At 34.7% G+C, this 13,865-nt stretch overlaps 1 protein-coding gene across 4 annotated transcripts in view; it reads left to right on the plus strand.

Moving 5' to 3' along the window:
• MAPK10 (mitogen-activated protein kinase 10) overlaps positions 1-13,865 on the plus strand; it is a 355,433-nt gene that overhangs the window by 339,828 nt on the left and 1,740 nt on the right. For all 4 annotated transcript variants that reach the window (XM_065877702.1, XM_065877699.1, XM_065877700.1 and 1 more), the window contains 2 exons: positions 878-941; positions 2,648-2,725. In XM_065877702.1, the coding sequence (XP_065733774.1) occupies positions 878-941; positions 2,648-2,725 (142 nt within the window). The remainder of the gene's footprint in view (positions 1-877; positions 942-2,647; positions 2,726-13,865) is intronic.

A 13,865-nucleotide genomic window follows, 5' to 3' on the forward strand; every position in this document is an offset into this window, starting at 1 on the left:
AGTAGTACGATCTGTTGAGAGGTATTAAAGAGTCTTTGACAAATACCGTATGCTAACACATATATATGGAATTTAAGAAAAAAAATGTCATGAAGAACCTGGGGTAAGACAGGAATAAAGACACAGACCTACTAGAGAATGGACTTGATGATATGGGGAGGGGGAAGGGGAAGCTGTGACAAAGCGAAAGAGAGGCATGGACATATATACACTACCAAACGTAAGGTAGATAGCTAGTGGGAAGCAGCCGCATAGCATAGGGAGATCAGCTCCGTGCTTTGTGACTGTCTGGAGGGGTGGGATAGGGAGGGTGGGAGGGAGGGAGATGCAAGAGGGAAGAGATATGGGAACATATGTATATGTATAAATGATTCACTTTGTTATAAAGCAGAAACTAACACGCCATTGTAAAGCAATTATACTCAAAGATGTAAAAAAAAATAATAATAAAAAACAAAGAGTCTTTTTCACAGGGGTCTAAAATGGAACAAAATCTTATCAGTCTGGGATAGTTTCAGTAGGGTTCTATTATAGGGCTAGTGAATGGAGGAAATAGCCTCTGGGTCCTTGTAATCAAGCGTCTTGTTTGATTTTTAAAGACTGAATATTAATTGCTTACACCTGAGTTCTGAATCAGAAGGTTTTGGGAAGTGAGCTCTCAGGATTTGGATTCTGCTGGCTTATTTGGCATATAAATGAATCCTTCATAAGCTTGTGGGGAAATTTTAACTTATGTACCACTGTAATTACTCCACAATTTATATGAGATTCTGATCACCACTAAAATCAATGAATAGCAAAATATTCTCATGCATTGTAAGAGTTTAGTTATTTTTAGTTTATTACAGAAGGTTTATTGTCTGTTTTTATTCTGCAGCCCCCACCCCAGATATACGACAAACAGCTGGATGAAAGAGAACACACCATTGAAGAATGGAAAGGTGACCCTACTGCTTAAATAAGTGTACCTTTTGCGTTATTGAAACTCAGAAAACATCTTTAAGGCTTTTCCTTTTAAAACAATTTAGTAACAGATGATTTTCTAAGTGCTATCCTCTTAGACCATTTTCAAAGCTCCTAAAACTTCATCTGTCTTTTCATACTAATAACAGTATTGCATTTACTCAAGAATGAAAGGAATTAATTACTGACACTTTATAAAAATTAGTACTGATTGTCAAAATATTTGTCATGGTGGAGGGCAAACTTTAATTCAAAATTTCAGAATTGAACATTCCATGTTTATACATAAAATTATCACATAAAATGGATAAAATTATGCCTGAGATGGTTTTAGTCATCATAGAATAAAAGATAGTGAATATATGAATTCATTCACTTGATTTATAGGACTCAAGAATTTAAATGAAAATTCATGTATCTGAGTGGCTTATTCTCCTTTAAAGTAAGAAAAGAGTAAATGAATACATTAATTAACTTTTTTTTCAAGAAAACTTTTTCAAACACATACTGCATGATCAAGGTCATAGTCAGCGTAAGACAAGGTAGAGAAGAATTGTTCCACTAACATAAATAACCACAGAGTAGAATAAATATGATAAAGCCAAATGCAGATTATAACACATGATTAGGTCATTATGAGGAGGAACATAAAGGGGAGATCTGAAGGGAAGAAACATTTGAGCAACCTTGAAAGAATTAATAATTATAAGTTTGGAAAAGAAAAAAAAATTTGAGGAAAATACCAGAATGAAGATATAAGAGGAAACCAACCGGTAAGAATGAGCAAAAAGTGTTATAAAGTTAGTAAAGAGAATCCCCTGTTCAAGAGGTCATGTTGGAGAGTATGGAAAAATAAGCACATATAAACAGTAGATCAAGTAAAAAAAAAGATGAGGATGATAGACAGAAAAAGACTTGATTTGATCTAAATAAGGACCAGAAGGCACTCAGGTGTTCATGATTAGGTAAGTGATAGGGTATAAATATCACTTGAGGAGGATGGACATAGACTAAATTCTGAAAAACTGAAGAAATACCTGTAAAGGATGATGATTATATAAATTGTAAGCCATTGCAAAGCACGAATGAATGGCACAGAATAATTTGTAGCTAAAAGCTATAAAGTAAAAAGTAATGAAGATATACATATTTTTAATTCTAGTAATGAAAAAGCCAGAGATGGATGCAAGTTTGGGAATAAATATAATAATTTTTTAATGTTGGATTTTATGCAAGTTTAGTTTTACAAATCCAAGATTTGAATCTAGCAAAAACATGAATAAGAGTTGGAAAACTGATAGAAAGTAACAATATAAAGCCACAAGAAGAATATGTGTATCTCTTAGGAAGTGAACATAAAAGACAAATGAAGGTTCAAAACTGAGCCATTAAAATCCATAAGAGATAAAATTAGAAAGCATCAGAAATCTCCCAAAGAATTCAGAAAACAAGTAACGTGTACTCTTCATACATTTTCTTGGTCAAATGCTTTATTGAGCACTTACTTTTGCCAGGCTCTGTGTTATTTCAAGAAAATGTAGAAATAGAAGAGTAAAGAAATTCCACTTGGTTTGTAATTTACTCAGCCTCACCAACATGTTATTACTTGTCAGTAACTAATGAATCTCCTCTTTGGGTTAAGGAGGAAATTGACTTTTATAACACTAATAACTGTTTCTTACAGAACTTATTTACAAGGAAGTCATGAATTCAGAAGAAAAGACTAAGAATGGCGTTGTGAAAGGACAGCCTTCTCCTTCAGGTACTCACTCTCAGTGAATAACCAATAAACCAATACTCGTGTATTTTTCTTGGCCTTAAGGAGAGATTGCGGTCAATAACATTGCCAATAGAGCACATGAACTAATATCACATGACTCTTTTTCCCTCAAATGATTTTAGTTTTATTCCTTTTGATATTTAGTGTGGCATTCATTCTGATTATTCTGATTATAATGACCTAGAACAAGAGTTCTTTCAGAACTTGTTTTAAGGTAATAAGGAATCTTAAAGAAATGTTAACATGGGCTGGTTAAAGGGTAACTGTGCCTCATCAAAATTCAGAACCATAATGCCCTCTTGACCACCAAGTCAATGTAGAGTTCAGGAATCCCTCCAGCCAAAACCTTTTCCTTCATTCACTCTAATGTTTGCACTCTTAGCAAGGTTGATGTAACCATAGTTGAAGCCTTAACCAAGATGAGATCCAATTAAAGTCAGCATAGAAAATCTTTCAGTTTGCAATCTACAGAATCTAACACACATTTGTACATATACATATTTTACTGATCTTACTAATGTGCTTTAGAATTATTTGAGGTAATTTACTTACACTTATTAATGCTAGTATATTTTTCCTAAGACTTATGCTTTGAATAGAAAGAGAATATCTTTAGATTTAAACAACACTCAGATCATGCTGGCAAAAATGTAGACTGCAGATTATTAGTTTAGAGGAAAGTAGACCTGGTGTCCTACCTTTGATGTATAATTTTTTCCCATGCACTTTATTTTTTCATTTCCATCTTTATTTTTTTATACTTTTTATTGGAGTATAGTTGATTTACAATGTGTTAGTTTCAGGTGTATAGCAAAGTGAATCAGTTATACATATACATATATCCACCCTTTTTTAGATTCTTTTCCCATATTGGTTATTATAGAGGTTTAAGTAGAGTTCCCTGTGCTATACAGTAGGTCCTTGTTAGTTATCCATTTTATGTATAGTAGTGTGTATATATATCAATCCCAATCTCCCAATTTATCCCTCCCCTCCCTTTCCCTCCTGGTAACCATAAGTTTGTTTTCTACATTTGTGACTCTATTTCTGTTTTGTAAATAAGTTCATTTGCACCATTTTTTTTTAGATTCCACATATAAGTGATATCATGTGATATTTGTCTTTCTCTGCCTGACTTACTTCACTCAGTATGACAATCTCTAGGTTCATGTTGCTGCAGATGGCATTATTTTGTTACTTTTTATGGCTGAGTAATATTCCATTGTATATATGTACTACATCTTCTTTATCCATTCATTTGTCAATGGGAATTTAGCTTGCTTCCCTGTCCTGGCTATTGTGAATAGTGCTGCAATGAACATTGGGGTGCATGTGCCTTTTTGAATTATGGTTTTCTCAGGGTCTATGCCCAGGAGTGGGATTGCTGGGTCATATGGTAGTTCCATATTTAGTTTTTTAGGGAACTTCCATAGTCTTCTCCATAGTGGTATGGAGGTTACCATGCACTTTAACTTGCTTCGGGAAACAGGTAGAATGAATTAATCAATTCTTCACACTGATAACTGCTTTTTAGTTTGTACCCACAGCCACTCTGATGCCCAAACAGATGCAATTCTTGTATGACCTGCGTTTCTCACCTCTAGATTTGAGGAAATGTCCAATTCTATCTCAAGTCTTCCCTTTCCTCAAAGAGGGTTAAGGGAATCATTGGGGTTGGTAGTCTACCCACCCTATTTATTCAGCCTAGCATCCATATCAATACAGGTCTGTAGAAGCTGCTTCTAACTTACCTGCATGTTCCATCTGCTGCTGATTAAAGAACCCAAAGACTGAATCCTACAGCCTCAAGATACCACCTGCTAAGGCAGAAAGACTCCTTACCTTAAGAATTCCCATAATGGCCAGAACATATTTTCTTATAATCATTAAGAAGACGAAATACCAGGATCCAGTGAAGGGTGACCTAGCATCTTAGGCTGGGACTGGACAAGTTTAGCAGAGTGTCATCTTTATTTGAAATTATCATGAATTCATCTTTTTTCCCTTTTACAAAGAGCTCAGAATCATGCCACCCACTCCAGAATGCCCCATCTTCTGCTCATCTCCTCCTCCACTTTCCCCTTGGCCCCAACCAGGTCTCCACAGCAACTAATCTGTGATGACATAAAAATTCATAATTCTCTTTTCAATACTTTCACAACACTTCTACAAAAGTCTTCTTATTCCCATGATTCATTTTATGCAAACTGTACAGCTCAGAGTGGGAAAAATGGGATCAGAAATGGTACAAGTGAGATCCATTAATCATTAATCAATGAATGGTCTGCCATATGAAGAAAGGTTTAAGTATTTGGTAAAGGAACAAAGTTTGTATGTTATTAAGGCCTAATTCTTTAATCATTAAAACCATAATTCTTATGCAAAAATAAAGTGATTGCATGAAGAAGTTTCTTTTAACTCATTAATGAGGGAAATGGTAGAATAGCAGTTCCATGAAGATATGAGAAATTAGGATTTACATAGTCTGTGAAAAAAAGAACACTGAAATAAGATTACTAAATTAAATCAAAACTTATAAATGTCCTACAGGGCAACCAGACCTATCTTTGTGGTTATGTTTTCTACCAGGCAGAAAAAAAACCCAACAGTTTCACTTTATCAGCTTTCTACGAGTTTACAGTGTTGTAAAACGTCTGGACCCTAATCAATTGCGAATATTAAGTCCAAAAAGTTATGTTCCACAAAACAGGCAGATGACCCTTAAGAGGGCTTGTTAAAAATTGCTCAAGTATTGGGCTTCCCTGGTGGCGCAGTGGTTGAGAGTCTGCCTGCCGATGCAGGGGACGCAGGTTCGTGCCCCAGTCCGGGAAGATATCCCACATGCCGCGGAGCAGCTGGGCCCGTGAGCCACGGCCGCTGGGCCTGCGCGTCCGGAGCCTGTGCTCTGCGGCAGGAAAGGCCGCAACAGTGAGAGGCTCGCGTACTGCAAAAAAAAAAAAAAAATGCTCAAGTATGATATTAAAAAGTTACATGCTCATTTTTTGCACTAATCCCAAGTGTTGGATAATTTTCCTGAACAGTGTCTAAGGCTATTGACATAAATAATTTCTACATGCTCTGAATAGATGAACCTGAGTCCTGACTGAGTAAATCCTTTTTAAGTTTGCAAGAAATACATTTAAGGTGAATAAAGCTGAAGACTAGTTTACAGAGCAGTTTGTTATTTCTGGAATGACTGGAAAATAAATGAATTCCACTACAATATTTAATGATGAATATAACTAGTCATAGAGAAATTAAAATATTGGCCAGAATGCACAAGATTGCTGCCAATTCAGATTCAATTTGTTTAAAATCAAACACATCCTCTCTATTTAGACTCACCCACTCAGCAGTAAATTTCTTCTCAACATTCCCATCTCTATTAATGGCAGCTCTATTTTCTTAGCCTCCCAGCCTGAAACCCCTGATTGATTTTTACTCCATACTCACCTTATGACTGAGTCATTTTCTACATCCTAAAAATTTTGTTTGCTGGATGTCTTACATCTAATTACCATGCCTTTCCTTTAACAGCGTTATGATTGAAGTTTTCCTGAAATAATTTTCCAGACTTCAGTCTCTACCTAAGTTGATATTTCAAAACTATAGGTTTGAGCAATAATTCCACTGATCAATGCCTCCAATGGCTTTGCATCACTTATAATTTAAGCCTAGTAACCTCTCCCTGACATGGATAGCCCTCTGTAATCCACGTTTTTCCACCTTTCATACTACACCCATTCTAGGGTCCTGTATTACCATTGTCTTACTTGACTGGATCCCCACCTTTTGGAATGCTGCCCATTCATAAGTATTCTCTTATTAAATAACACCTTGTTCCAAAATATTTTTTATATCTGTTCCAAAAGACTTTTCATATCTTCCCAAAGAATAGGATCTTTTCTTCATATGGGTCCTACTAGTACCTTAGTATTTTAAACATAGTCTTATTACCTTTATTGATTGAAATTCACTGAGAAGAAAGATGGTATGTATTCACCTTTGTGTATCATGCAGTGCCTGAGTGTTGTGCCTTGCATATAATAGTAGCTTGATAAATATTTGAAAATTGCTGCTCAGGTTCTCCCTCAGCATGTTTCTTGGTGCTATTCCAAAGACAGAATTCAGGACAGGATTATAACTTTAATATAGTATGTGATTCAGTATGTTCTTATGCCAATAAATATTTATTCACCCTATTAATCACCATGAAGATAAATTAACCAAGTATCAGTACATAAATTGTTGCTTTTGGCATTTGCTCATGCTTCAGATATAAAGTTTTGCTGCTTTCAGGTGGTTGTTTGATTTATTCATTTTTAGAAATGCATATTCCTCAATTTCTTTTGCATGCCTGTTTAGTTTAATATGTTAATGATTAATTATAAAATATGCCATGTAGGCTCTATGTGCATGTGAAAAGACCAAACTATTTTTTAACCATTCCAACTACCTGTAACAATACTAAATTATCTACCTTCTACGCATGCTCTAAACTATAGTTGACTGGCTTAAACAATTTATAGTTAAAATGATTATGGATTCAGTCTTTCACAACATGATTTTAAAGGAAAATATTCCTGGCTTAATTTTGAGAAATCATATGTATGATATATATTATATGACATATTTGTGTCTGATGTATTTGTGTGCATCATGTGGAGACATAGAATAGCCATGTGCTGGAGTTGACTCTTGCAGCTCATGAGAGCCACTTGTATACATCCAACTATGAGTTTTTTGACCTCATATTGTAGCTTGAAATCTACCATGTAAGATTTAAGACATAGAAATTGGCTGACTCTACAAATCAAGGCATTCCTCCCCCCGGAGAGCCAATTGTTAAATTTTTATTGGAACACTACTGTGTGTGTATGTTTGTGTGTGGTATATATATATGCATGCAGTAACCTATGCTGGAAAGAAAAAGCAATTACCAAGAAAACTTTTGAAAAGTCAGCTTTTTTTGCATTCTTCATTATATTCACCTTTTCTCATTAATGTTGCATATCACATTTTATTTTGTAAATAGCTAGGATGAAGTAATATTACAACATAGATTCCCTTAATATTCAGTCACAACAATGCTGGGAGCCCTGCAGCAAGGAAATAAGTGAATGTGGTTTCTCAGTGATAAAATTGTTCTAATACCCAAACTCATGTTTTAGTGATGCTTTTTAAAATGTAAATAGGAAGTTAAATGTACATTTGCCTAATAATACACAGGTTTGAAATTTATTGATGGACTTGTATATCAATAAGAAATAAATCTAAACCTCAGATACATTTCTAAGTAAATAATTGTACTCCCTTCTGCTATCTGATTTCATTTGAATAGTGATTTATTTTCAGTAGCATGGCTGCTTGCTTTCTGAATTGATTTGCAAAGATTGCTGAGGGAATAGCAGTCCGTGAATATAAATAAATTTTCATCTAAAAGTATTTGTTATAGAACGTTAGAGCTAGAACAGACTAGGAAGTCATCTAGCTCTCAGTCTGTTCACGGCCTCATTGTGCCTGAGAAGGAAACATCCCACAAGTAACAATGACTCACCCAAGATAGGGATGCTTAACATCAGGATGGATAGAGAGTTTTTAGAAACTCTACGTGGAAGATAAAGCTCTTCAGGTGATTTTAACATATAGCCCTTCCCCCTCCATATTCTGCATCCCATGAGAGTGTGTCCCTCCCAATTAGTCACAGATCTAGTCCAATACTTTTTTTACTTAAAAACCTCAGCCCCAAACAAATTGAAACTGAAGATCACAAAGACAGAGAAGGAATATATCTCAGTGATTTTTTAAAAATTGTAGTAGTTCTTCTAATTCTTTGTGTCTACTTTTTTTTAATGTTTGGATAGGTCAGGAAAATAATTTCCTTTAAAAAACAGAACAACCTTTTCCCCTGAAATAATGAATACCTTTGGCTAGATAACTTCTAGCTGATAAATTTTTGTTATTGTAAGTTACTTCTTTCCATAAAACCTAATTTTTTCCGGGTAAAGTTGAAAGTAGCTAGTATTTTTTATTTGCAACTCTGTTAGTATTTTCAGTTAATTTTAATGACATTTTTATTGACAAAAATTTGTAATGCTTTATTGATGATAAACATTTAAAAAAATGTCTATCTTTACTGGTTTCTCTGAAAACAATATAGGAAGAAGGGATATTTATCACACTGCTAGTATATCCTGGGCAAGTGGACATTATAATCAAGTTCAATTCAGTTCCGTTCTATTTAAGAGATTGTCACAAACTGTTTGGCAGTAAATTAATAACTTGAAACCAAAATCTATGTCTGGACCCTTCTATTATTTGTATTTGGTTTTATGGTTTAAATGTTCATTTATTGCCTACACAAAAAACAGACTTGAGAGGATCATCCTGTAAAGCCAGAGGTGGCTACAGTCAAGAGGCATATATTATGGTGCAATAGAAAAAGTAATACAAAAGTAAAAGTTTTTTTATATTATAGTGGGGGACAATTTTTAACAACCATCTCTTTTAAATAAATGACTGATTATCGCATTTACTAATTTCTATGCTGTAAATATTCTCACTGTGATCAACTTCAAGCTACTGATGTGACATCAGTGAGGGCAGAGTTGGAAAGAAATGCTAATAACTGACTCTCAAAAGCCTCTAAAAGCTACTCCAGCACACCACTAGATAATACACATGATTCTCCCACCATAGCACTGTATAAAGAGGAACTCTTCTCATACAACCCTTCTCATGGGAATGAAATGGAAATTTTATAGAGGAAGCATTAGAGGAGAGGTTGAGAACCTCTTTTAATACATTTGTGCTATAAGAAATCAGGAACAATAATCTACGGAACCCTAGAAATACAGCTGATAAAGATTCTGAACTTTGAGTAACTGAATACCAACTATAATTTGCATTCAACTTTGATAACATAGATGGCAGGACCATTCCAACATAGAAGATAGAAATTACAGAAAGCCAGCTGATGAACAAAAGGAGTAGAAAGACAACTACAACAAAGTGATTTCCCTTAGCCAAAACTAGGTCAGCAGTTTCATCCATTTCATAGCAGGGAGAAATTTGCTTTCCCTCACAGAACCTCTCTAGAAGAGTACACACAAAAGATACTCAGCATTTTGTTAAACTGAGTACTTATTCTGTGCTCAAGAGTTGGGATAGAGGAAGATAGAAGAAATTAAGAAATATAATGAAAGAAATCAAAAGAAGCAAGGGAAACATAAACATGAAGTAATCATGTGACAAAACTATATATAACGGGCTAACCCATATGGCATAACACTTAGAATGGTAAGTACATTGAAAATATGCGGATTATAAAATAGGTGCAGTAGGAATGTGATCCCCTGTATATGAAGAATTTATTAAAAGCTGCCCTGACTTTTGTTGCCTTCATTCAGAATTATTTATAGATAAAAATTTGTGTTTTACTGGGGAAATTTCCTCAATATTTTTGGTAGAATTTCTCTAGCTGCCATTGTTGTGGGTTTGTGTTTATTTGTAAACATCAATCTTATAAGGGAGCCTAATCTCAGCTGAGTCTTATCTCACCCTGCTTGAATCAGTACTCAGCTTTAACTGTGACGATTAGAACATGTCCACATAATCAATTTCAACCAGGAAAGGAGAAAAAGCTTATCTCAAAAGGATACCAGGTCTATTTTGTTGAGATACTTTAAAATACTTTTTGGTTTGCATTAAGCCAAGGGACACAGAATAGCTAAAACAATCTTGAAAAAGAACACAGTTGGAGGATTCATACTTCCTTATTTCAAAACTTACCATAAATCTGTAATAGTCAAGACAGTGTGGTATTTGCATGAATATACACATACAGATCATTGAAATGAAATTGAGAGTGCAGAAATAAAGCCTTATGTTTATGGTCAATTGATTTTTAACAAGGATTTCAAGACAATTCCATGGGCAAAGAATAGTCTTTTCAGTAATTGGAGCTGGGATAACTAGATCTCCACATGCAAAAGAATGAATGTGAATCTCTACCTCATCATATGCAAAAATGAAACACAAAATGGATCATAGACTTAAATGTAAGGGGTAAAATTATAAAATATAGGAGTAAATCTTCATGATCTTTGGTTAGGAAATGGTTTCTTAGATATGACACTAAAAGCACAAATGACAAAAAACATAGTTAAATCCAACTTAATATTTAAAAAGTGTGCTTCAAAAGACACCATCAAGAAAATGAAAAGAGGGCTTCCCTGGTGGCACAGTGGTTGAGAGTCCACCGGCTGATGCAGGGGACATGTGTTCGTGCCCCGGTCTGGGAAGATCCCACATGCTGTGAAGCGGCTGGGCCCGTGAGCCATGGCCACTGAGCCTGCGCATCTGGAGCCTGTGCTCCACAATGGGAGAGGCCACAACAGTGAGAGGCCTGCATACCGAAAAAAAAAAAAAAAGAAAGTGAAAAGACAATCCATAGAACAGGAGGAAAACATCAGCAAATCTTACATGATAAGGGACTTGTATCCATAATATATAAAGAACTCTTACAATCCACTAATAAAAAGAACATAACACAATATAAAAAGTGGCCAAAGTAGCTGAACAGACATTTCTCCAAAGAAGATATACAAATGTTTAACAAGCACATGAAAAGCCATCAGGAAAATGCAAATAAATCACAATGAGATACCATTTCACATACATTAGGATGGCTATCATCAAAAAGATAGATAATAAGTGTTGGAGAGGATAGGGGAAAATTGGAGCCCTCATACACTACTAGTAGGAATGTAAACTGATGAAGCCACTTTGAAAAACCAGTTTGGCTGTTCCTCAAATATTAAACATAGAGTTATTCTATGACCCAGCAGTTCTCCTCTTAAGTATTTACCCAAGAGAAATAAAACCTTGTACATTAATGCTCATAACAACATTATTCATAATAGCCAGAAAGTAGAAACAACCTAAATGTCCATCAAATGACCAGTGACTAATAAATAGTTAAATAAAAGTGATGTATTCATACAGTAGAATGTTATTCAGCCATAAAAAGGAATGAAGTAGTGATTTAAATGAACCTTGAAAACATTATGCTGTGTGAAAGAAACCAGTCACAAAAGGTCACATATTGTATGATTCCATTTAACTGATATGTCCAGAATAGACAATTTTATAGAGACAGAAAGTAAGTTAGTCATTGCCTCAGGTTGGTAAGAAACAGAGTATAAGGTTTCCTTTTGGGGTGATGAAAACACTACAAATTGATTCTTGTGATGGTTGCACAACTTTGTGACTATCCTAAAACAACATTGAATTGTACAAATTAGATTTGTGAATTTTGTCTCAATGAAACTGTTACAAAAATTTACATGGGCAATATTTTATATTTCAAGTCAAAACTAAATCTAAACTCTAGTACTGTGATTTGAAAGCCATCTGTAGTATAGGGATTTATCATCTAGGAGATAAATGGACAGTAATCTCACTCTGTTGGCCCACAATTGATCATGTCTTTATTAGAATCCTATATCTAGTTTTAATCACTACCCTTTAATAATGATGTGGAAAAATTGAATATGATTCTAAAAAGCCCATCACGGTGATGCTCAATTATTACAGGCCAAAGCTGATGAAAGAACATGAGGATGTTGGTATAATTTAATCTAGAATCAAGGAGAAAAGCAGAGCTGGGTATTTGGGCTATGTAATCAAGGGTTGTCTGCTGACAAAGGAAATCTACTAGCATATGTCATGAGAGGAAATGAACTAGCTCTGCACCATATCTGTAAAGGATGTAATTAAGTAAAGTTGGAATAAATTGAAACCAGATAACTTCACATTATATATTTTTTCTGATAATGAGAGTAAAATTATTTACAGGAAGATGTTAACAAGACAGATTTAAAAATCTAGAGGTACTTAAGATTAGGAAGTACAGATACTTTTAAGAGTTTAAAGAACATGAAAAATGCATAAGCCTTTTGTGTATGAAAATACAGGATACAAATGGATATACATTAAATGATTACAGTTAAAGAAACTTCCTAGCAAAAAGACTAGAAAGAAATATAACAGAAGTTTAACCGTTCTTATCATTAATTTGAGGATGAGTGCATATTGTTACCTTTTTTCCTGTATTTTTTATATTTCTCATAATTTACATAAATATATTTATAATCAACAAACAAAAATTTAAAAAGCATATAGGGTACATATAATCTGTTTTAGTTTATGTCTGTGTGTCCTCTCCAGATACTGTCACATTTTCTTAAAAATATTTGTTATTTATTTATTTACTTATTATTTATTTATTTACTTACTTATTACTGCACTAGGTGTCTATTGCTGTACGCGGGCTTTCTCTAGTTGCGGTGAGCGGGGGCTACTCTTCGTAGCGGTGTGCGGGCTTCTCATTGCGGTGCCTTCTCTTGTTGCGGAGCATGGGCTCTAGGTGCATGGGCTTCAGTAGTGGCATGCGGGCTCAGTAGTTGTGGCTCATGGGCTCTGGAGTGAAGGCTGAGTAGTTGTGGTGCACGAGCTCAGTTGCTCATGCATGTGGAATCTTCCTGGATCAGGGCTCGAACCTGTGTCCCCTGCATTGGCAGGCGGATTCTTAACCACTGCGCCACCAGGGAAGTCCAAATGTCACATTTTAATCACATTTTTTCCGCAGGCAAGAAATGTCTATGCCAGGAACAAAGAGATTGTGTTAACCTCTCCACTTCATTAGATTTTTTTTCTGAATTATTAGATCTATCTGATAACACTGTCTTATTTGGGATTTATGATTTTCACCAAATATATCTTACACACTATATTTTCTCAAATAAAATACAATGTAGTGAGAATTCCTCATCTCTTATTTTAGATGCTTATACTTTAGATATTTTTAATAGCGAACTATTTCACAAAACATACATTTTACCACCCATATTGCTTGAGTATAAAGAATCTATAAAGAGAAAAAGTAATTGGACTCTTTCCAGGGTGCTCTGGTTTAATTCCATTTTACAATACCACTGGCTCATCTTTCCTTTGTGGTTCTCAAAGCTGTTGTAGCTCAGCAAGTATTTACGGAGTGATTACCATGAGCAAGTTTCTTCTCAGAGTTTCAAAGTCTTTATATTCCCACATAGCAGATAAA

The sequence above is a fragment of the Phocoena phocoena genome, chromosome 5 (genome assembly GCF_963924675.1).
Source record: "Phocoena phocoena chromosome 5, mPhoPho1.1, whole genome shotgun sequence".
Taxonomy (NCBI): domain Eukaryota; kingdom Metazoa; phylum Chordata; class Mammalia; order Artiodactyla; family Phocoenidae; genus Phocoena; species Phocoena phocoena.